This window comes from Anguilla rostrata, chromosome 9 (genome assembly GCF_018555375.3).
Source record: "Anguilla rostrata isolate EN2019 chromosome 9, ASM1855537v3, whole genome shotgun sequence".
Lineage (NCBI taxonomy): Eukaryota > Metazoa > Chordata > Actinopteri > Anguilliformes > Anguillidae > Anguilla > Anguilla rostrata.
In genome coordinates this window covers 13672710-13694095 of record NC_057941.1, presented here as the reverse complement: position 1 = coordinate 13694095, position 21386 = coordinate 13672710, and the positions used below count along the sequence as shown (strand labels likewise).

Sequence of the window (21386 nt, the reverse complement as noted above, 5' to 3'; positions counted from 1 at the left end):
TCAGGGGAAAAGCAGTTCTTTTTCGAAAGCCAATCACTAAATGTAAACTACACTTCCCAGTGTGTGAGAGTATGATTGCCAGTATGCGAGAGAATAGTAGTATGTGTGAGAGAGTTTGATTGTACGTGTGAGAGAATAGTAGTGTGTGAGAGTCTGATAGTCTGTGTGTGAGAGAATACTAGTATGTGTGAGAGAGTTTGATTGTCAGTACACAAGAGAATAGTAGTATGTGTGAGAGAATACGATTGTCTGTGTGCGAGAGAATACTAGTATGTGCAAGAGTTTGATTGTCTGTGTGCGAGAGAATACTAGTATGTGTGCGAGAGACTAGTATGTGTGCGATATAATACTAGTATGTGTGAGAGAGTTTGATTGTACGTTTGAGAGAATAGTAGTGTCTGAGAGAATCCTAGTATGTGTGAGAGAGTTTGATTGTCAGTACACAAGAGAATAGTAGTATGTGTGAGAGAGTTTGATTGTATGTGTGAGAGAGAATACTAGTATGTGTGAGAGAGTTTGCTTGTATATGTGAGAGATGTTACATGCCAGGTTTGTTTTCTTCCGGTCTCATTATCCCGCCAAGTCTGCCACAAGTCACTCCGCAATTGGTGAGGCAGAGGAAGAGTGCGTTGTTTTCCCCCCAATCCTCTTCTGCGGACCTGCCTGGCGGCCAATGAGGAACCGACCCACACCTATATATAGCTAATATTGTCAGTTACCCGGGAGTGACTTGGATTTTAATTTTAGTTCACTTCTGTGTCGCTGTTTTTGACTTCTGTGTATCAACCGTATTTTCTGAATAGACTTCGAGTTTGGGTTTGCGTCTCTGGTTTGGTTGCTGGTTTTGTGCTGGGTTAGGAGTGGGATTTAGGTAGGTGTTTTTTTTCTTATAACTGTCACTGTTAGTTTCACTTGTGTATATATATATATATATGGGCGTGTACCACCCTTGTATGTTTTTGTTCAGTTTAGAATAGTCAGTATAGTTAATTAGGTTCAGAAGATTTTCGGGTTTCAGTTAGTTAGTTTCTTTCATTTCTAGAATTGTTAGTAGCTTATATTTTTCTGTTTTGGTTATTTTCTTTTGTTTGGTACCGCCCAGTGTTTCCCCTCGTGTTTGTTTGTTGTATATTAAAATAATTGTGTAAATAAAATTAATCATTAATGATCATTCATTTTGTTACTCCCCTGTACCCCTAGAACATCTTGGGGACGTAACAGAGAGAATAGTAGTGTGTGTGAGAGAGTTTGATTGAAAAACGGAAGGTTTTTTTTTTTTTTTTGAAAAATGGAAGGTAGTTTGATTGAAATGGAAGGCAGTTCCGTAATCAGTTCCTGATAGTCTTACAGCCTTTTCACAGACAACGCCCGCCCCGTCCCTGCTGCACCTCCACTGACAGGGAGCATCTAAATTCAGATAATTTTAATAAGTCAGCTAGTTTAAATAACACTTTAAAATCAGCTAGTTTTGTTTATATGATAGCAAGGTGTATGACGCTGGAGATGTACCAAAAATCAGACTACCGAGACGCCGGCGGTGGCTATATCCTAACCAAAGCCAGCTACTGGCCTAGCTCCTGATAATCCGGCGCTAGTAAACGAGACCAGTGGTGGTCATAAACGGCTTGTCAAATTTAAATATGTCCGTTTATGCCATTAAAACTAGTTAGCATACAAAATATGCTGTCTTCTTTACACAGATTGCTTACAGTGTCCATGTCACAAAGAAAATAATCCTGGCAACAACAAAACCTTTAATAGCTAATCTGAGATAATCTGGCCAGTAGGATTATTCTAACCTTAGGTATGTGGTTTTTAAAAAGACAATTTGACATAAATATTAATACACTGACATCAGGGCTTAAGTTTGTACTTTTATCTAAGCTTCCAAATGGAAATGCATTAATCAACATAAATTTATTATGACATATTTATGATATCAATGACACCCTCAGGCTTAAAATGCTGTATAAATGAATACAAACCCAAATAAATCTACTTCACTTTTTCATAACTGTTGAGAATCTGAGTTTATTCTTGATGCTGAAAAGATCATTTCAATTTAAACATATCCCACCACAAGATGGCGCCTTGATTTTGTGTCCCTTGTTCTTAAGCGGCGCCTGAGGTTTCCAAATCAGGAAACATATATTGCATTTCCTTGTTTGCCAGTAATATTACCATGTACCCTCTTACATATTAATTCTGTAAACCCCTTTACCACACAATGAATCAATATCCTCAAAGGGTGCAATTCATTGAAATGATTACAAACAGAACACTATACAGGTGATAATAACTACATTCAAAAAGGCATTACAAACCCAATTATGGTTCTAGACAAGTATTCCTTTTCCACAGCATGTAGCCATTGAGTACACAATAACAAAAGGTGAATATTTATTAATCAAATGTATTACATGGGAAATGTCTTGAAAGTTTCTGTCCAAGTTGCATTTATATGTAGTAATCTGTGTTTGTTCACAGTGCCAAAATGAAGGTCATGGTGGAAGCCAGGCTATGTTCTGAGCTGCTCTTTGTCTCTACCTCTCATCTCATTAAGTAATTACAGAGCTGTCCAATCAGGACAAAGAATGATCTGCTGACCATCATCAGCTGAGCTAGTGACAGCAGCACTCCAAGTCAGAGAGCAAGGAAGCTGGCACCCATCCAGAATCCATCCTTTGAAGATACGAAAATAGAAGCGTCATTTGTGACACATCATGTGCAAATCGATAAGTCTTCAGTCACACATTTTCGTTATCGCTGTCAATCTCAGATTTTTCTGATGTTTAAAATATAGTAATTTTTCATATAATTTTGATTTTAGAATTGGAATTAAAATAAAAACAAAGGTGGCATGGGGACATAGTGCACACCACCTTTGCCTCCAGCAGCAGGAAAATGTGAGAAATTACTCATCCATATATCCTTATGACATAATCAGAAACTCCTCCATATCTCATCTATAGAGGACAGAGATAACATCCTCCAGTTTATGCAGAAAGTGCATACCCACTAAATGGTAGGAGGCTGGATAAAGGACAGAACACCAGAACACGTTTGGAAAACAGCCACTCCAACAGCCACTACCATCACTGTAATTTTCTCTTCATTACAAAATCCATTATCTCCGGCATATCCTTAAAATCTGGGGATAGGTAAAATTAACTCCCATAAGATAAGGATTTATGACAAACCAGTTAAATTTAGACAACTATACTGTCAAATATGGTTAAAGCTGTCACAATTTAACCGTTATTTCTTCAGCTAATTATGAAGTGATAATGAAATGAAAAACTTTAAAAGTCTTACAATATGTCAAATATAATGCAATGACAAGTACCTGGTCTGCAAATACCTGGAGCCCAAACCAACCATTAATTATTACTCAGAAAAGAACTGCTCCAGTGCATTCCAGTGTGCATGATGGTAAGACAAAAACATAAATCATTGCAGAACTGAGAACACAGGGAAATTTGATCTTGGCTATGTCCAGACTCACATTCCTTAGTCTGGAATATATGCTTCTCCATATTGAGCATTCTGCATTGAGTCAGATTCTCAGAATGGAGGCAGATGTGGTAATCCGAAAGGACAATCACACCAAAGCCCTGCCCTATTCACGATGGGCCGTAGAGCAGAGCCTCTGCATTCAAACAGTATGCTGATCACACCACAGCATATGAGGTCCCGAGTATTGTAAAAAAGAAAACAAGGCAAGATCAAATGGAACAGGCGACATGAATAAGCTTTTTCTCACTGGGGTTTGCATTTGTTCATTTTATTGTTTCTTTTTTGCGGAAAAGCACATGGAAACAATTTGATTTTTGACGGCAATAGACAATAAGGAATATACAGTGGGAGTATTTATAGATATCAAAAAAGCGTTTACTAATAAAGAAGCTAGAAAGGTATGGTGTTAGAGGGGTAATATACTCCTGGTTGAAAAGTTACCTTGAGAACAGATATCAATATGTTCAAGTAAAGAATTTTGATTCAAATATTATGAAGGTCATCTGTGGGGTTCCGCAAGGCTCAGTGCTGGGTCCAAAGCTCTTTGTACTTTATATAAATGATATTTGTAAGGTGTCAAAACTGCTACATTTTGTCATATTTGCTGATGACACAAATTTATTTTGCTCAGAAAAAACTTGAAGCAAATTTTGGATACAGTTAAAGGGGAATTGAAAACCCTCAAGAAGTGGTTTGATACTAATAAATTGTCATTAAATCTAAGTAAAACTAAATTCATCATGTTTGGAAATTGTAAAATCAATTCAGAAGTAAAAATTATGATTAATGATGTAGAACTTGAAAGAGTGTACGAAAATAAATTATTTGGAGTGATAACAGACCATAAACTCTGTTGGAAACCTCACATAAATCATATCAAATCAAAACTTTCTAAATCCATTGCAATACTGCACAAAACTAAAGACATCTTGAATCAAAACTCACTATTTATTCTATACTGTTCACTCATAGTTCCATACATTACATACTGTGTGGAAATATGGGGAAACACAAGACTAGCACAAATTCCATCTTTATACTGCAAAAGAGAGCCATAAGAATTGTCAGTAAGGCTGATTATAATGACTCAACCAACCCATTATTTATTAAATCACATGCCTTAAAATTTATAAACTTAGTAGACTTTAAAACTCTACAAATAATGTTTAGAGCAAAAGACAAAACACTCCCTGACTGTATCCAAGGGTTGTTTTTAATTAGGGAGAGCGGGTATTCATGCATCTGGTTTATTTTGATACAATGACTTGGTATTATTTAACCTTTTTTTCATAAATGTATGGTAAAATTGTTGTTAAGACCGAAAAAATAAATAAATAAATAAACTAACTAATTTTTTATCAATACAAACCAAATTAAAATGTGCAAAGAGATTCAGTGATAGTAGAAATCCAAACAAACTCTCAAAAGGCCTAGAAGCAGCTAAAGTCGAGCCTTAGGAGTGTGGGCACTCAATGCCAAACTGCTCTGATGTCTACTGTGCTTGCCAGTGAAGCCTAATAAAGATTCCACTCCGTAAGAGCTCAGTTTGCCTGTTGGAGCAAAGCCAGTGAAGGGAAGATGGGTACTTATGTTGTAAACAATCAAGTGTTCTAAGTATTCTGTGACTAATTTGTCTCTTGCCCACAATTCCCCACCCTAAAGTACAGCTAGAGTCTATCTGTACGTACTATTCTATTGTGATTTTCAACAGTTGTCTCGTTCTGTATGCCATAGTTCAGTTCAGAAAACACCATGACTGTTTTTGAGTGCATGTTTTAGACAGGCAGTAAAATTAAAGGCTTAAAGGAGAGACATAAAAAAACATCTTAAAGGGATATCTTCCAATCAAATTTTCTGTGTTCTGCTTTTGTAACTTTTGAATGTAGTTTACCTCATTTTAATTTTTTTAGACTGGTCATATACAATTTCATTAAAAACAACACAAGGTGAAACTCGTGAGACTAAGGTAGTGATATGATATCCAAAGATTAGGCCTGGGCCCACATGTATGAATATGTGAAAAGGGGAGACTTAACAGGCTTCTTCGTTTTTCAAATGTTGAACTATGTAACTTCTCTTCTTAATACACCAGGGTAGCCTACTACTCATAGACCACACAACAAAAACAGGCAAGTTAAAACCTGTTCATCTCGTAAACAAAGATTTATAGACTCCTCTTCCCTATAGCGGTAGATGGAGGCAGCCAACAGGCATGATCTTGAATCAAGGAGCACTAGGACCCTAAAGGAACCGTGGGCGGTAACGAAGAATCAGATGGCAGAGTCAGCGTGTTGGGGCACACCTTTGACAGATAATCCTGAGAACCGTCCGTCGAAGCTTTTTGAATGATACCTAGCTGTAAGACGTCTACAAAGACCATTTGAAAGACTGTCAAACTCGTTTTTCGCAGCTGGGCTGAATGGGGGCACACTGCCCATATTGCGAAGCAACTGACATAGATTCGATCTCTTACAGGAGTTCAGCTGCTAACGTTGCAGTTGTCTTATTTCTATAGCCTACCTGGATAAACAGCGACGAGGCTCGCAGTTTTGTCATAACCCGAAATACTAAGGTAGTAGCCTATTTGGGTTCCGGAATCTGCTCGCATGCATTTTCGTTTAGAAGCCGAATTACCCTACAAACAACCGCTACCTCTAGCTAGGCTAGTTTACCGAATACTCCGTTGATTCACATCTAAAATTAAATAGCCAAAATTAAATATTACGTTTACTATCACATGGCAGCACAATTATAACCGCGACCACGACGTTTTTAGCCATGCTCTATGTTTAGAATGCTTGAACCTACTTCTTCTAGCCACGTAGTTGAACTATTTAGCTCGCCTGTCACTCTCTGCCGATGACAGGTGCCTGTGAAAATACGGAGCACAACAAAGGACAAGAAAAGAACAGGAATTCTTAAGTGTACGATCTATATTACAAGGGGTGATCGGCAAAGCGATACGCGACATAAAACGTAATTAAGTGTAATTAGTAAAGTTTCAGTCACGTAAAGGCTACACTACAGGCTCAGTTGCACTCAATGGAATTTTATCGGGCTAGGCTACACGTTTAGGTAGGCTATGCTAAGATCAGTTCGGTAAATCATGTTTATGTAGTTAGATTCTAAACAACAACTTTCCAAAAATAATTAACTTTTACTAAAAGCAAAAATAGCAGTTAAGACTGCAATCATAAAAGGTGATATTCAATTTCACATGCTTGGTCATGCTTGGATGCAACTGTCATACTAGAGCTGTTGTATTTCTGTAGCTAGGTGTAGCCTAGATCACGATAGCTTGCGCGCAAATAACAAAACAAAATGTGTGCGGCAACCGAAAACGAAATTTTAGACCACCAACAATGTCAGCCATCCCCGCAACCTCAAAACGGCGTTGACTTGGTTTGTGACAGGAGTAAAATTCTGCCCCCGTTCAGCGTTGTGTTAGCCACCGTTCTGTATTTTGCGGAGTTCATCAGTGCGGCGATCATTTGTAGCATGTACAATGAGACAGACGACCGCGTCTGGATGGGACTTACTATCACTTTCATGTTAGTGCCAGCTGTGCTGATACAGCTGGCCCTGACTTTCATCCACCGAGATTTGGGAAGAGACCGGCCTCTCGTTCTTTTTTTACATCTCCTACTTTTGGGACCGCTTATCAGGTATGTAGCGAGTTGTGGAATTTGTTCTTGCTGGGGGTTGTAGTCTCAGGCGAACTGACAATGACAATCATATCTTTAATTTTATAATGCTTTGGAGTATCATTCTGTTCGTAAAAGTTACATTGCAAGAGTATGCTACTATCTTGGATTTAACTATGACGTCTGTTATCAGTTGATGTTTGTTCTCAAGCCAGGTGTGGGTTTCAGCAGACCTAGTTCGGCTATATCGCCAGAAAGTGATTAGAAAGAAATTACTTCGAATTGGTGCTGGTTGTGGGACTAAAGAGTATGGTTATCCAGCCGAGCCCTGTTTCACGTAGTTAGCCGGAAAACTGCACTGAGTAAAACCCGGAACCCTCCCAAATCTGGAATATGGAGTGAAGTGAAAAGAGCTGTAGTATAGGTTTTACTCAGCGCAGTTGTACAGCTAACTCAGTGCAGTTGTACAGCTAACTCAGTAATCCTACTTTGTGAAACACCCGCCCGTCCGCCCTCCGGGACATTCGGTGTTTGTTGTGCTTATCTCTCTGCTCTTTTGTTCCCCCAAATCTCGCATATCCCAGCTTCCAGCTGGAATATATATTATTAACAATATTCACCCTCTGCTTTGAAAATAGTCTGAATGCCTGCATAGTATCATAACAGCTGTGCAGTTGGACCTCAGCCAAGGGAATCAAAAAGCATTGTGCGGTCTTGCAGGCCATAAAGGCAAGCTAAATGCATACTGATATTCATGACATATTTACTAGTGTGTTAAAATATACAGTGAGGCACTCTCCAGCTTTATGGCACTGTTTTCCCAGTGTTAAGGATATTTATCAAGGCATGTTGATGACTGCATCACGTTTCGGACTGAATGAAGGGGGGGCAACACAAAATGGGGAGGGAAATCCTGGAGGGCCACAGGGTCTCCTGGTTTTCGATGTCCTGCACTCTTCAGTGCTTCATTTAAGTCATTGGTTGACTTACAAGTGTGAATGCCTTGTTTCCATGGCTTATATTTTCTGCCGACTGAAATTAACCTCAAAAGACCTGCAGACCTGCAGACTCTGTAGTTGCCGTTTGAGCCCACTGACGCAACCCCTTACGTTGCACTGTAATCAGGCCGGAATGGCTTTATTGGCATCCGTTCTGTTTTTTATCGTGAAATTTTCAATCAATCTGGTCACATCATACACAGTTTGAAAGTGTTAAAACTCATGGTTCTATGACTATAACTATTCTGTGATGCAAGTGTTTTAGCAACAACTGTTGCTTATTTTGTAATGTGTGGGGTGGCAAAACAAGCTTGGGGGGTCCTCACCTTTTTTGCGTTTTTTATGTTGTCATCTCCGGTTTGTATAGATTCTCTGTAACAAAACAAGCTCACCCATCATCCTCTCTGACCAGTACTGGCTAAGCAGTCCCTTAATATAGCCAATGGGACCCACAACGACTCAACATGGATAGTATAACTTCTCCTCAGTACACTGCCAGTTCGTGAAAAGCTATTATAGTGACAACTGAGAAACATTTTAGATAATGAAATTATGTTTCTAACCGTGTATTGGTTGTTAGGCTTGCATAAAAGGACACGCATAGATTTTCCTGCGTAAACAAACCATAACATTTTCAGTGTGCAAGCCTACAAAGGTTGTTTTACAACAAACAAGACTAGGAAACCTAGTATATGGCTGGACCTAACACACGTGATCCGTCCGACCAATGGTGTAACTTCATAACTCGGCTGACCAATGATGTAACTTCATCACTCAGTCACTCAGTCAGTCACAGACATTCGCGTTTGTAGGGCTGGCCCCGCTGTTGCGGTCCAGCCAAAAATTATTTTGCAATTCCTAAGTCTAAACAGAAAACTCTGGATTTGGCAGTCTTGGAAGAAAACACTCATCTGAGTGAATAGTTCTGAGGAGGACAGTGAAAACGGCTTTGACTCCACAGCATAGGCCATGTCCCATTTTATATATTGGTGAGCATCTAAATACATTCTCAATATATATATATATGTTTTTTATTCAGTACTCTTATAAATAAAGAGTAGGCATACTGAAGAATAATAAAAAATATTTAGAGAATAGTGAGAATTGAGAATATTTTGACATGTTGATGGGGTTGGGGTATTTGTTGTAAACTTCAATCAGTGGACCTCAATCAGTGGATTAGTAAACTAGTTAGCTAGTGTGTTTATTTTATAATAGCTTCCAGACCTGCTGCTGCAAGAGGTTGCGAGGCAAGAGCAAGGAGAAGGAGGTGGAGAGGGGGGAGAAGGAGCGGGAGAGGGAAGGTAACAGGCAGGGAGAAAGCAAGCCACTACTTCTTCCATGAGCATGTAGTGTAAAATATACATGGAATTTTACACCGGTAATAACCCATAATATCATTTGGTTACCAGGTGTCATTATGAAGTGTCCAAGTGGCTTTTTTAATGGATGGGGTTAAAGGGAGGGTATATGTAGAACACGTCTCCTGTCTGTTCTGGCCCCACGATGGTGGAATGACCTCCCCGTGGAGGTCAGAACAGCTGAGAGACTGACCCATTTCAAACGACGACAGAAGACACACCTCTTCAGGTTGCACCTCTCCCCATCCCTCCCTACCCCCCTGTAAATGACTAAGCTTAGGGTTGTAACTAGGCAGCTGTTTCGTAGGTGACTTAGGTGCATTAACTGTCTTAACTACTGCTTGTATTTTTTTCCATAGACTGCGTTGTTGCCATTCTCGTTGTGTTAGTGTTAATCAGTTTAACCTTCAGGGTCCAAGTTGAACTATGCGGTTGTTCCCTGCACTTGGACCAGTACTTCTCTCTAGGGGTTTCGTCATACTTGTTCCTGGTTATGGTTATACACTTTGTTGTACGTCGCTCTGGATAAGAGCGTCTGCCAAATGCCTGTAATGTAATATGTCCTTAAAGGAACTAGGCCAATTAAAAAAAGAAATATGCCCAGATCAGAGCATTGGCTAAATGACTAGCCTATATGTGAATGAGGACAAGGCCTTCTGTATAATAGCCTGTTGGCCTGGGTCCATGAAAATAGCCCACATGTGAATCGTAAGTGGTCATAACTAGCCTATATGACGGTCAGAGTCTACTCAGTTAAATATACACTTAAGCACATCTCTTTTGTCAGTAAGTGCTTTCAGCCATTTATTGCCAATGGTAAAGGGTTTCCTTTAAATGGAGAACTTGGAATGGAACGCTGCAAAGAAGAAAAAAAAAACTAAAATGCATAGAATGCATATTTGATTAAAAATCAAGACATTTATTTGTTGTAGTTCTTGCCCCCTGCCAACTAGCGGTGTGGGCACTGGCACCCACAGAATGGGGACAATGTAAAGGTCCACAATTCATTAAAAAATGCCGCAAATTAAAGCTCAGTAGCTGCAGACTCCTTTCTGGCCAACAACGCAACTTGTTAGTCATTATCAGTGCTCAGGGCAATAGCCTAAATGGCAGTAAAATAAAAGGAGCCTCCCCATCCCCAAATCACTTATTACACACAAACACAAATCTTAACCCATAGAAAGTATATTTAAAAAGTTTATTTGGTCTCCTTAATTTTTGCATGAAAAAATTATATACCCATTCAGCTTTCAGAACAGTACCTCAGATTAGCGAATAAATTATTCAGAAAAAAGTTTTAAATGTCCATGTGTAACACACTGCATTCACTTGCGGTATAGGCATTATGGATTACAGAAACATTTACTTAGACGAAAGAGCCATACCGATGCAAGTATTGGATACACCACAAGTGAAAACTGTTAGCTTGGTCAAGTGCTATTTTCAAAATTTAGAACATGGCTGGCTTATCTGACCACCCCATGCTTTCTTTAGTACAGTAGCATTTTGTATAGCAGGTGTGTGTTTATCTGAACAACTATAGGTTTAATTTTAAGCCAATAAATTTATGGAATGAATTAAACAAGACTGTACCCTTTCAGGTGATCAAGTGAGCCCTCATTGGTGTTAATGGGTCCAGCCATTCACTGGGGGGGGGGGGGGGTGTGGAGGGGTGTGTGCGTAACCTAGCTATATTGTGCTGACAAGTAGGGAGTGTGCACAGCCTGGAGCGAGCTGGGTCTCAGGACAAGTTACTAATGTGCTGTAAAATGTGTTTATAATTATGCCGGATCAGGGGAAGAGGTTTTACACTGTGACAGAACTAACTGAAGAGCTTGAAAAAGAGGATCTCGATTACAGGCTTTATTTTCATATGTATACAGTGGAGATTCCCTTGAAGAGGGGATGCTAGATAAAGTGATAGCCCCACTGGTGGGCATATGAGTTCACTGAAAAAGCAAGTTTAGTGTTCTCCTTATTATTTCCTTTTATGCCACACCGACATTCTGTACGCTACTCCCCCTTCAGCTTTTTAGCTAGACTTAGTTTGGCAAGTAGCTTCACTTAGTTGCTTGTGTTTCTTGTGTCAATGGCACGAAAATGTTAGTTTCAGATTTATGATTTCACATCGAAAAGTTTTCCATTGTTTGACACTCATGGAACGTTTGGAAGGTGAACAACACTCACAGCTGCAAGCTACAATCTGCTGCTGCAGCTGCCACAGATACAGACCATCTCTTTCTTTTGTAAAGCTTCTAACAGACTGGCAATGTGAGTAACATTCGCAGCAATAACGTTAGCAGCAGCAACACAAGTTCAACCCAAACTAATATTCATTTTCTGTTAACTCCTGCTAACATATTTCAGCATTCAACAATGCGTCAACAGAATTATTCTTGCAAGATATTGACACTGAAAAACATGTTAGAATTGATTATCTGTAAAAAAAAAAACAAAAAAAAGAAAAGTGATTTTGAGTGACCTGTTTTGTGGTATAGATAACGTGTTCAAAACATTATCCGAAGTGTGCAGTGGGGAGAGGTTTTGGGACATCTTGGAAAAACCCTGAAAAAATTTCACTGCACAATTCTTTTTGCAGTGGTGGGAAATAGGTTGGGGGTGAACTTTGTTTAATCATTTTGTCACTAGCTCATGTGAATTTCGTGAAATCAACCGTAGAGTTTCATTTTTATGTACATTGTGTGTATACCATGAATAATTCTGCACATATGTCCTAACAAAGTCATAAGGCTTTATTTAAGAGTGGTGCACCCAGATAGAAATGGCCTTTTTAAATGCATGGGGTTGTAAACTACACATTTCATGTTATTGTTAGATCCTGAGGTGCAACATTGTTTACCGAGATCTGGTTTAGACCTGTTCAGCTTGTCTTTTTACTAACATTTTCTTACTGCTTTAACAAATTTCCATGTCAAGAACCTAAGGCATTTTAAGGCTAGATTAACATTGGGTTTTATGAGCAAAGGGTTATGTACAAAACAACACTAAAGCAACCCTGTGACAGAATCATTATTTAGGTAAAGAAGGGATTATGTTATTGGCTGGTCCTTGCAAACATGTTGTCCTGAATTAAAACAGACTGATAATACAGGTGATTATGAACATTTAGCCAAGGAAATTCACCCAGTATGGAACTGCCAGCTTATGGCTGAATAATGTCCAGAATATTATCCCCTGATTCCACATACACTGTAGTGTGTAGACTTTGGTCAACTGTGAGCAAACAACTGTTTAACTGAGTCAGTCAGAGAAAAGGAGGGTGCGACCTCTGGACTATTTGCACTTCTGTGTAAATTAAACAACAGTGGTCCCAATTACTATTTGTGGCTGCAGGACAATTTTACTCTGCTGGGAGGGTGGACTGCTATAAGATAAACCAGCAGGAGTCATGGGACTTATTACTAACTTAGAACATTCATTGATCGATTTAAACATCAAAAAATTATGTTCTGTAATCTTGTTTCTTTGGATCCATTTTCTCACTTCTCTGACCTAGCCTATGTCATGCAATATAATGCACAGGCGGATGCAGTGGTGTTGGCTGTTAAACATGACGCCGCCCTTCTGAGTTATCTACAGAGTTCGGATCAAGGGTTTCCTCTTATCAAGCCGCAGCAGTTAATTCAGCTGCTTAACATTAGGGGTTACATTGCACGGGGAATTCCCTGACCCTACTGATGTTGTCATTAAGGGTGGTATCATATATTTTTTATATATGTATATAAATATGGTGCAGAGAACTAAGCACATCCAATACCTACCCTAATTTGGAATGGCCAATCGCCTGCGGCTGCAGCCATGTGCAAACCCCATTGCCGATTTGGAATAGTGTAGAAATCCACGGTTCTCCACTGAAACCTGCAGTAGTGCCAGCTGCTTCTTTTCACAATGCTTGCCGAGAGTGGAGTTGGAGGAAGACCTTTCATATCCGGCTTTGACTGCAATCTAGGGGCGCCTGATTGACTAGCAGAGGATGCAAGAGAGCGAGGAAATGTGGACCTCTAACTGACTGAACCCCCACATACCGTGGATAATGCAGTTACCAATTGTGTGTCACCCTATGGAGTCGACACTAAGGCTGTCAAAAGGGCCATGAAGTTGAGTTCGAACATTAGCTTTTGTAATTAGTTAGAGTTGGAATATATTCGAGTATCATTTGCCTATAATTCACAAAAATAAGCGGCTTGTTGTCGGGCGCAATATGCACGTGACGCTCCCTCTAAACTGGCCTACGCGTTATTTTCCACAAGCGGGCAGTAGAATAGAGGACATCGGTGAACTTTAATACTAGGTTACTACATCTGGGGCCTTATTTATAAAACGTATTTTAGACGTGGGGCATGCGTATAAAATCACGTCAAAGTAGTGATTTATAAAATTTTAACATGACTCGATTTGACCGAGGAAACGGTCATGGCTCTACGTCTGGTCTTCACTTGACGTATGCACACATTTTATAAATGAGCCCCCTTCAGTTTCTATAGCCTAATGCGCAAATGAATAAAGTACTTTCTTGTGGATGTAATTTGCCACAAATCGGCATTTATTAATCACAGGGAAATGATTGTTTATAGGAAATCCCTGTTTATTTCTTAACACAAAAACTATTCAAACGGCTAATACCTGTAGCCTAAAACAACATAAATTACTTACTCTGTTTAGTTTGTTTAACTTCTTTCATCATCCAGTTTTATCAAAATCTTCAGAAAAGAAAGGAAACAGCCTGCCATGGGAACATTATTTAGCCTAAATTGTCAGCTGACCAGATCTGTTAACAAAGTGAAAAAAGAGACTCACGAGGCTAGCTGACTAGTAAACCAGACGATCCACTTGCCCTGACAGAGGAAGTAATGTTAACACAGGAAATGAACTTTGCGTGCATGAACCAGAGGCATGAACATGATTCGCCGCATGAAATTAAAGCCTGCATGTTAATTACAATATGTGGGATCCAAAACTAATATTCGAATGCTCAAATTTAGGTTCAAACTTTAAAAAAAAGAAAGATTTTCGAATAGTTTTCAAACTTTAATATTTTTTGACAGCCCTAGTTGACACTGTCACAGACTGGATCGGACCACAGGCTGTGAGGTTCATCCATGCACCACAGTGTCGTGCCTTAACCAAATGAGCCCTCCAACAGCCAAGAGTGGCATCATCTTTAATAGCCGATACCACTACTTGTGGTAGCATGGCAAACTCAATAAAAAAGGACTTTTTATGAAATATTGCAACTGTGGTCAGGGGTAGGATCTGATGACACAGATACAGGCAGGCATGTGATGAAATGTGGCAAAGTAGCATTGCATAATTTATAAAGTTTGGCCAAAATAATTTAAGGAAAAAAAGGACATTAGATCCTTAGATTGTGGAGATCAGAGAGAAAAGAATTAGCTGATTTGCACTTTGATGTGATTTCACTTTGGAAACGGCATGTCAGGCCAGTGTATCTTATACTGTATTGAAAAATTTGGCCTGACATCCAAGCATCACCAAGCCTTGCTTGCTATAGGAATCAGGTTATGTGCACAGGCCTACACATGCAGGCATATAGCATATTCTCTGTGACCTTGATAATTCCTTAAACCAGGATTTTCTGAAAATAAAATATCTGCACTACTGGTAGGAAATTATTGGCTCCTAGAAGGATTGTGGTCAATATCTTTTCAGTTCAGTTAATTCAGCTCCTTTATTTAAAAATCCCCTTTATATTTGAGTATTTGTGGAATTTGTGAATTGAATTCCAATTAATTTTTTAAATGTACTGAATGTAAATGGAATTGGGCTCCAACCCTGGTTCGTCTGAGAAAGATAGCTTGGCAGTGCTTTGGCTACTTGTGTCCTCTGAGCATTACAGGAATTGAGTCTCCATTCACTGTCCTCACCACAGACAGAATCGAGGTCTGACTACCTCCTCACCCCTTGCAGAGCTGAAGGAGGGAGTAGCGTATCTATCATGGAACATATTACTGGCGTCTGTGAGCACAGAGCATTCTGCCTGAGCAGTGGGAAAGAGTTCAGGCTTCAGCCTTCCGTCTATAATTAGCCATCCGATGCTAGGCCGCCAGTGTCAGAATGTCATTGGTGGACATCGGGGATACTGTTCTCCCCGGTGGGAAAAGCCATTTCATTTGTTGGTACTTGCCATGCCAAAGATATAACATTTTATTCAACTCTGTATTGCATTCATCCTCAGGCTTAGTTATGCCCATTAGGTCCACTTTCTGAATACATTGTTATACATTCATACATATGCATTTCTCTTTGCTGAAAATTCTCTAGGTTGAGACTGTAGAATACCAAGGAAATGCCGGTCATTGGCGCCAGAGTAGCCTACCTCTTCTATTGTTCAATGAATTACATTCTCCATAGCTCTGAATGGTATAATCAGTGGCTCATTACAGCATTAGGGACATCCACTTTACTCAAGCTGTAGTGGTGATGACTGTCAGACTCAGTAACCAACACCGGTTTCATGATTGTGGAGCAGCTGATATAATGCTTGTACCAAACACAGTAAGATAACTGAAAACATAGCACACGTTACAACTCAAGGCATTGTGACGAGTGGGTGGATTTAAAGTCTGATGTCATCCTGGTCTTGTTAAAAAACATTGCTTAATGTGTGTTGTGCAGGAAGAGGGTGTGTTATGTTGTTCACAGGGTAGGCTTATGAATTGTTTTGATTACACTGTTTATTTCTGAAGCCACTGTCAAGAAGTCTTAGCCTATGTGCTGCATATTTGATCTTTTGCGTAATTAGTTGCCGCTAGTGTAACTTTGCAGGCTTGTTCTTGGGGACGCTACATTCTTTTGCTTTTCAAGGTGCATTTGTGGGGGCCTGTATCAAAGCAGGTTTACTGAGTTAGCAGGATCACTGCCCTGTGTAAAAACCCAGAACAGCTCTTTTTTACTTCAAGCCATGGTGCAGATTTGGTAGGGTTCTGGGTCTTAACTCAGTGCTGTTATCCAGCTAACACAGTTATCCTGCTTTGTGATACAGCCCCCGGGAATGCAAATCCACCTTGAAAACATATCAGAGCAGGGCAATTCCCCAATTATTCAAGTGAGGGCAATAATTCAATTTCAGCATGAAGACATTTCCTAGCAAGGCTTTTTGTAATTTATTTACAAATTAGGCTGTGTTATGCAAACTGCAATTACAAACTCATGTCAGGTCTCTTGCATTGGAAACTGTTTGCTTTTGTTGCCCGCCAAATGTGCAGTCAACCAAAACTGCTGACAGGAAACAGGAGAGCACCTCTATCATAGAACCACAACAGAAGTGTACTGCCTGTATGAACCACTTCCAGGCTTATCAAGGGAATTGTGTAACTCTGCTTTTCACAGACTGACTCACCGTGCAATGTATTGCCCTTATTGTCTGGCTGGATTTGTGTGTTTACTTCCCCTACTCTCTACAGTTTCTGTGACTGTTTCTACATCCCCCAAGCATTAGGTTTGCTTTAATCTGTAAACAGGCCTAATGTGAGAAAACAAGCAGAGCGATTCAGCTGGTTGGGGGTTCAGAGCTAGCATTGCTGAAATAGTTTGCATAACCAGGCTTCTGCTCCAGCTCAAGGTTTTCACAGACCCGCCCCAAAAGCACTTACATTACCCAGTGCTGGTATGGATACAGTAACTGTTAGTTCAGGTCATAACTGCACAAACAACGACTGCCGTACAGGGATCTCTTTGTCTTTGGAGACTGGAGTCGCTATGCTTTAAAACCCTCTCTTGCAGTGTCATAGCAAAGGGAAGGTATGGTATAGACAGGAACAGGGCACAGAAAAATGAAGTTGTAATTGACATGTCTGCTGTGTTTTTTTTTTCCGTTAGGGTGTGACCTCACACAGTTATGATGTGCGAGGCACAGACAAGTGCAGCCTTGTTCTTGCAGTCTATTTTCAGTACCACAAGGTTACCACAGCAACACAGCAACAGCCAGCCAGATGCCCACATTGCTTTGAAGCATGGGTGAGGGCTGTTGGGTGAAATTCTATCGACCGAGGAGCACTACTACCTTTGTTGCTACTTATTTAAACAATCATTGGCCTGAAAAGGGTTTCATGATAATGGACAAAAATGGGCGCGGTTGTTTGTCTTTAGCCTGTTGCTTGGAAATTGAGCACAATTAACTGCTTATATTTGTGCATGCAATGCATAACTTCTCCCTCAGCAATATTTCTCCCCTGTCTTCTTCCTTTCTGCTATTTTGAAATTGTATCTGGAAAAAACTGTTCTGAACTCATTTGAAATAGAGATTTTAACCTAAATATAATCAGAAAGCACTTGTCAGAGATATGGCTGTTGTGTCATGCTGTGATTGCATCACATAGCAATTGCCTGTTTCAAAAGCCAGACATCCCGCCCCTTACTCAAATTAAGATACATCGCTTCTGGAAAATGTGAATCGCTGGTTCAAAAAATACATTCTGTCCAGTAGCGCTTGTTCTGTAGGGGGTGGAATTACTCTTGGACTGCACCGTTCCCTCTCTGTGTCACAAACCAGCCACAGTTGGACAGAGCTATTCCAGCCAGACAGCCAGGACATGCAGCCACAAACAGCCACACACCAAGACACCAATGTGTTTAAGGCAACTAATTTGAATATGGTTAAAAAGACTATTCTTAAATTGCGTATACATAATTAAGTAATAAATCAATAGTGCACTGGTTATTTAGGCTAGTTTATGTAGGCGACGTAATGCAGAATATTAGGCCTACATTTAAATGTCAGCATATATTAGAACACATTATGCTCGTGAAGCAAATCACATTTTGTAGGAAGATTTTAATGTAAAACACATAGCCTATATTGATATAGCCTATATTAGAACAAATATTTCCTCTTTTATATTTTAACGCTTGTTGAGAAGTACATGCCTGGGGACTGCCCTAGTGCCTTACAATAGTCTCCTTGTGTCAGCAGTCTGTGCTCTGCATGGCATGAGTGAAACAGTAAGTTTGCTGTATATGACTCTCAGGCGTAGCTGGCTGTGGAGGACTTTAATGGCGGGCAGTGCATTCCATGCACTTCTATGGCTCAGGGACTGTGGTGACACACCGCTGTGCGAGGCACAAAGAGTGTTTACATGCATCCGGTTCCTCGCGGTCACATCATCTCGGGAAGATGATATCGCGTAGATCAACGGCTAAGGATTTCACAAGAATGGCAGTCCCTTGTGAGAATAAATATATTTGTGTGCAGTTTGCTGCTCTACAGTTTTTTTTTTTTTTTTTTTGAACAGTGAACTTGTTTTTCCTGTCTGTTTTTTTAAATGAGTTGAAACGGCACTGTTTTTTTTCTTCAAAACAGGAAGTAGGTTGCTCACTGGAACTGTGATAAGATGGTACTTCTGGTACTTCTGCTTCTTAACAGAAAGCATTGATTTTTAAAGTTTTTTTTTTCTGAATACAAAAATAAACCAACCTTTTACCAACAGCAGTGTGTGCATGTCTGGAAAAGATCACCACACCCAGCCTTTTGATTTCACTGTCCGCAGATGCTGATTTCTTGCTTGTTTGAGAGCACCATCTGCTGGGGATTACACATTATATCACCTTCTCAGTAGATTGCTGAACAGTAGATTTTAATAATAGTTAGAAGAATGTAAGAACGTGGAGACATTAAAAAGCTGATGACGTTTGTAATAGCTTAAAGTATCTGTCCAGTTAGCTAAATCCGTGATGGGCAACGAGGGCCATATCTGTTTCTGATTTTCATGCCAGCTTCTGGCCTTAATGACTTAATTAGCCGTAACATTTACGCCATCTGACATTTTTGCTACATTTTTTGACAAGAGTATGAATGACAGCTGAAGACTGTTTTTGCGTCCCTGTAGGAATTGGTCTAATGCGATAATCTATGAGTGAATCAGTGTTGGTGTATACAGCCAGTTATCCAGGGTGATTTGTGGAGAAAAAACCTGCATACACAATGGCCCCCAAGGAGTAAAATTGCCCACCCCTAAGTTAAACGATGGTTCTATTTATTTTTTATTTTTTGTAATGTTGTGGAGACATTTGAGAGCTGGATTGACAGATTTGCTCTCTCTTTCTTGGTCCTTCTTTGTGTCAACTTGCCCACTCTCTCTCTCTCTCTTCCAGTCCCACTTTTTGCCAACCTGACTCTCACCCTCTCTCCGGCAGGTGTATCGAGGCCTTGGGGATATACTTCCAGGCCGGTCGGAAGGAGGAGCCGTACGTCACCATCTCCCGGAAGATCAAGCTCAAGAATGGCCAGGGAACACCCATGGAGTGGGAGATTGGCCACTCGGAGCGCAAGCTGGCCGCCCACCGCAACGCCTTCAAACGCACCGCCGTCATCCAGGCCTTCCTGGGCTCCACCCCTCAGCTCACCCTACAGCTCTACGCCACCATCCAGGAGAAATACTTGCCAAATGCCAGAGGTGGGCCCCCCCCCCCCCACCCCCACCCCAACATCCAGCTCTCGCCATCAGGGCAGAGCAAGAAGACCAGCCTGTTTTCACTGCCTGTAAACTGCTGTCTTCTCCCTCTGTGTTGCAGTGGTCCTTATCGCCATCACGCTCGTCTCCATCACCTACGGGGCCGTGGTGTGCAGTGTGCTCGCCATCCAGATCAAGTACGACGACTACAAGGTGCGGCTGCGCCCTGTGGCCTACGTGTGCATGGCGCTGTGGCGGGGGCTGGAGATCGCCACTCGAACCACAGCCCTCGTGCTCTTCAGCACGGCGCTCACCTACTGGGTGGTGCCCGTGGGGCTGGCCAACCTGCTCTTCTTCTTCTTCCTGCCCTGGGTGGAGTTCTGGCGGAGGAAGGCCTCGCTGCCCGAGAACGTGGAGAAGAACATGAGCAAGCTGGGCACCACGGTGGTGCTGTGCATGGTCACCTTCCTCTACGCCTGCATCAACATCTTCTGCTGGTCGGCGGTGCAGCTGAACCTGGCCCACCGCGACCTCATCGAGAAGCAGATGAGCTGGGGCCGCCTGGCCCTGTACTACTCGGCCCGCTTCCTGGAGAACGTCTTCCTGGTGCTCATGTGGTACTTCTTCAAGACGGACTTCTACGAGTACGTGTGCAGCCCCCTGCTGGCCGTGCAGCTGCTGATAGGCTACAGCCTGGCCGTCCTCTTCATGATGCTGTTCTACCAGTACTGCCACCCCTGCCGGCGCCTCTTCAGGCACAACGTGGCCGACTGCCTGCGCTGCGTGTGCTGCAGGAGGGGCGCCCGCAGCATCCCCTCCACCCCCAGCGACGCCGCCGCCGCCGCCGAGACGCTCCCGCTCCCCCCCGACCTCACCAGCCAGCTGGGCGACTACGAGGCGGCGCTTTTCGAGGAGGTCGAGGCCGTGGACTGAGCGGGCCGCTCTTCGGCGTCGCACGGAGAGACGGGGAGAAGAAAAAAGCTCCCACGGATGAGCTTTTCTTACTGTAGGGATGGACGGTCAGGAAAACTGTCTGGCCTCGTTCAGACATCTGCACTACGGACACTCGGGGTGATTCCTAAAAGCTGTCATATCAGATCCAAGCAGTGATATCCTAAACTGATTCTTAAAAGTAGCATCCAAACGATTGCTGTCAGCTTATTAACACATACTCTTTGCAGTACATTAATGTGCAGGTAACAAGAACAAATAAACTTAGAACACGCGCGAGTGCTATTATGGAAAGAATTGAAGGCAGGTTCTGCTGATGCATGCATGTATACACGGGGGGACTATGTATAAAAAGGGCTGTAATTTCTACATGGATCACCAGATATGGACGTAAATTAAATCAAATTAAAGGTCACTCTGCACTTTAACCTCATATTCATTGTTTCATTTCAAATCCAATGTGGTGGAGTACCGAAACCAAAACAA

General features: G+C 41.3%; 1 protein-coding gene across 1 annotated transcript; it reads left to right on the top strand.

Moving 5' to 3' along the window:
- Nucleotides 1–5771: 5771 nt before the first annotated feature.
- On the top strand, nt 5772–21328 carry LOC135263003 (endoplasmic reticulum membrane adapter protein XK-like). The gene is made up of 3 exons (XM_064350526.1): nt 5772–7181; nt 19693–19952; nt 20071–21328. The coding sequence occupies exons 1-3, from the start codon at nt 6838–6840 to the stop codon at nt 20880–20882; spliced, it is 1416 nt and encodes a 471-aa protein (XP_064206596.1). The 5' UTR covers nt 5772–6837; the 3' UTR covers nt 20883–21328.
- The last annotated feature ends 58 nt before the right edge of the window (nt 21329–21386 follow it).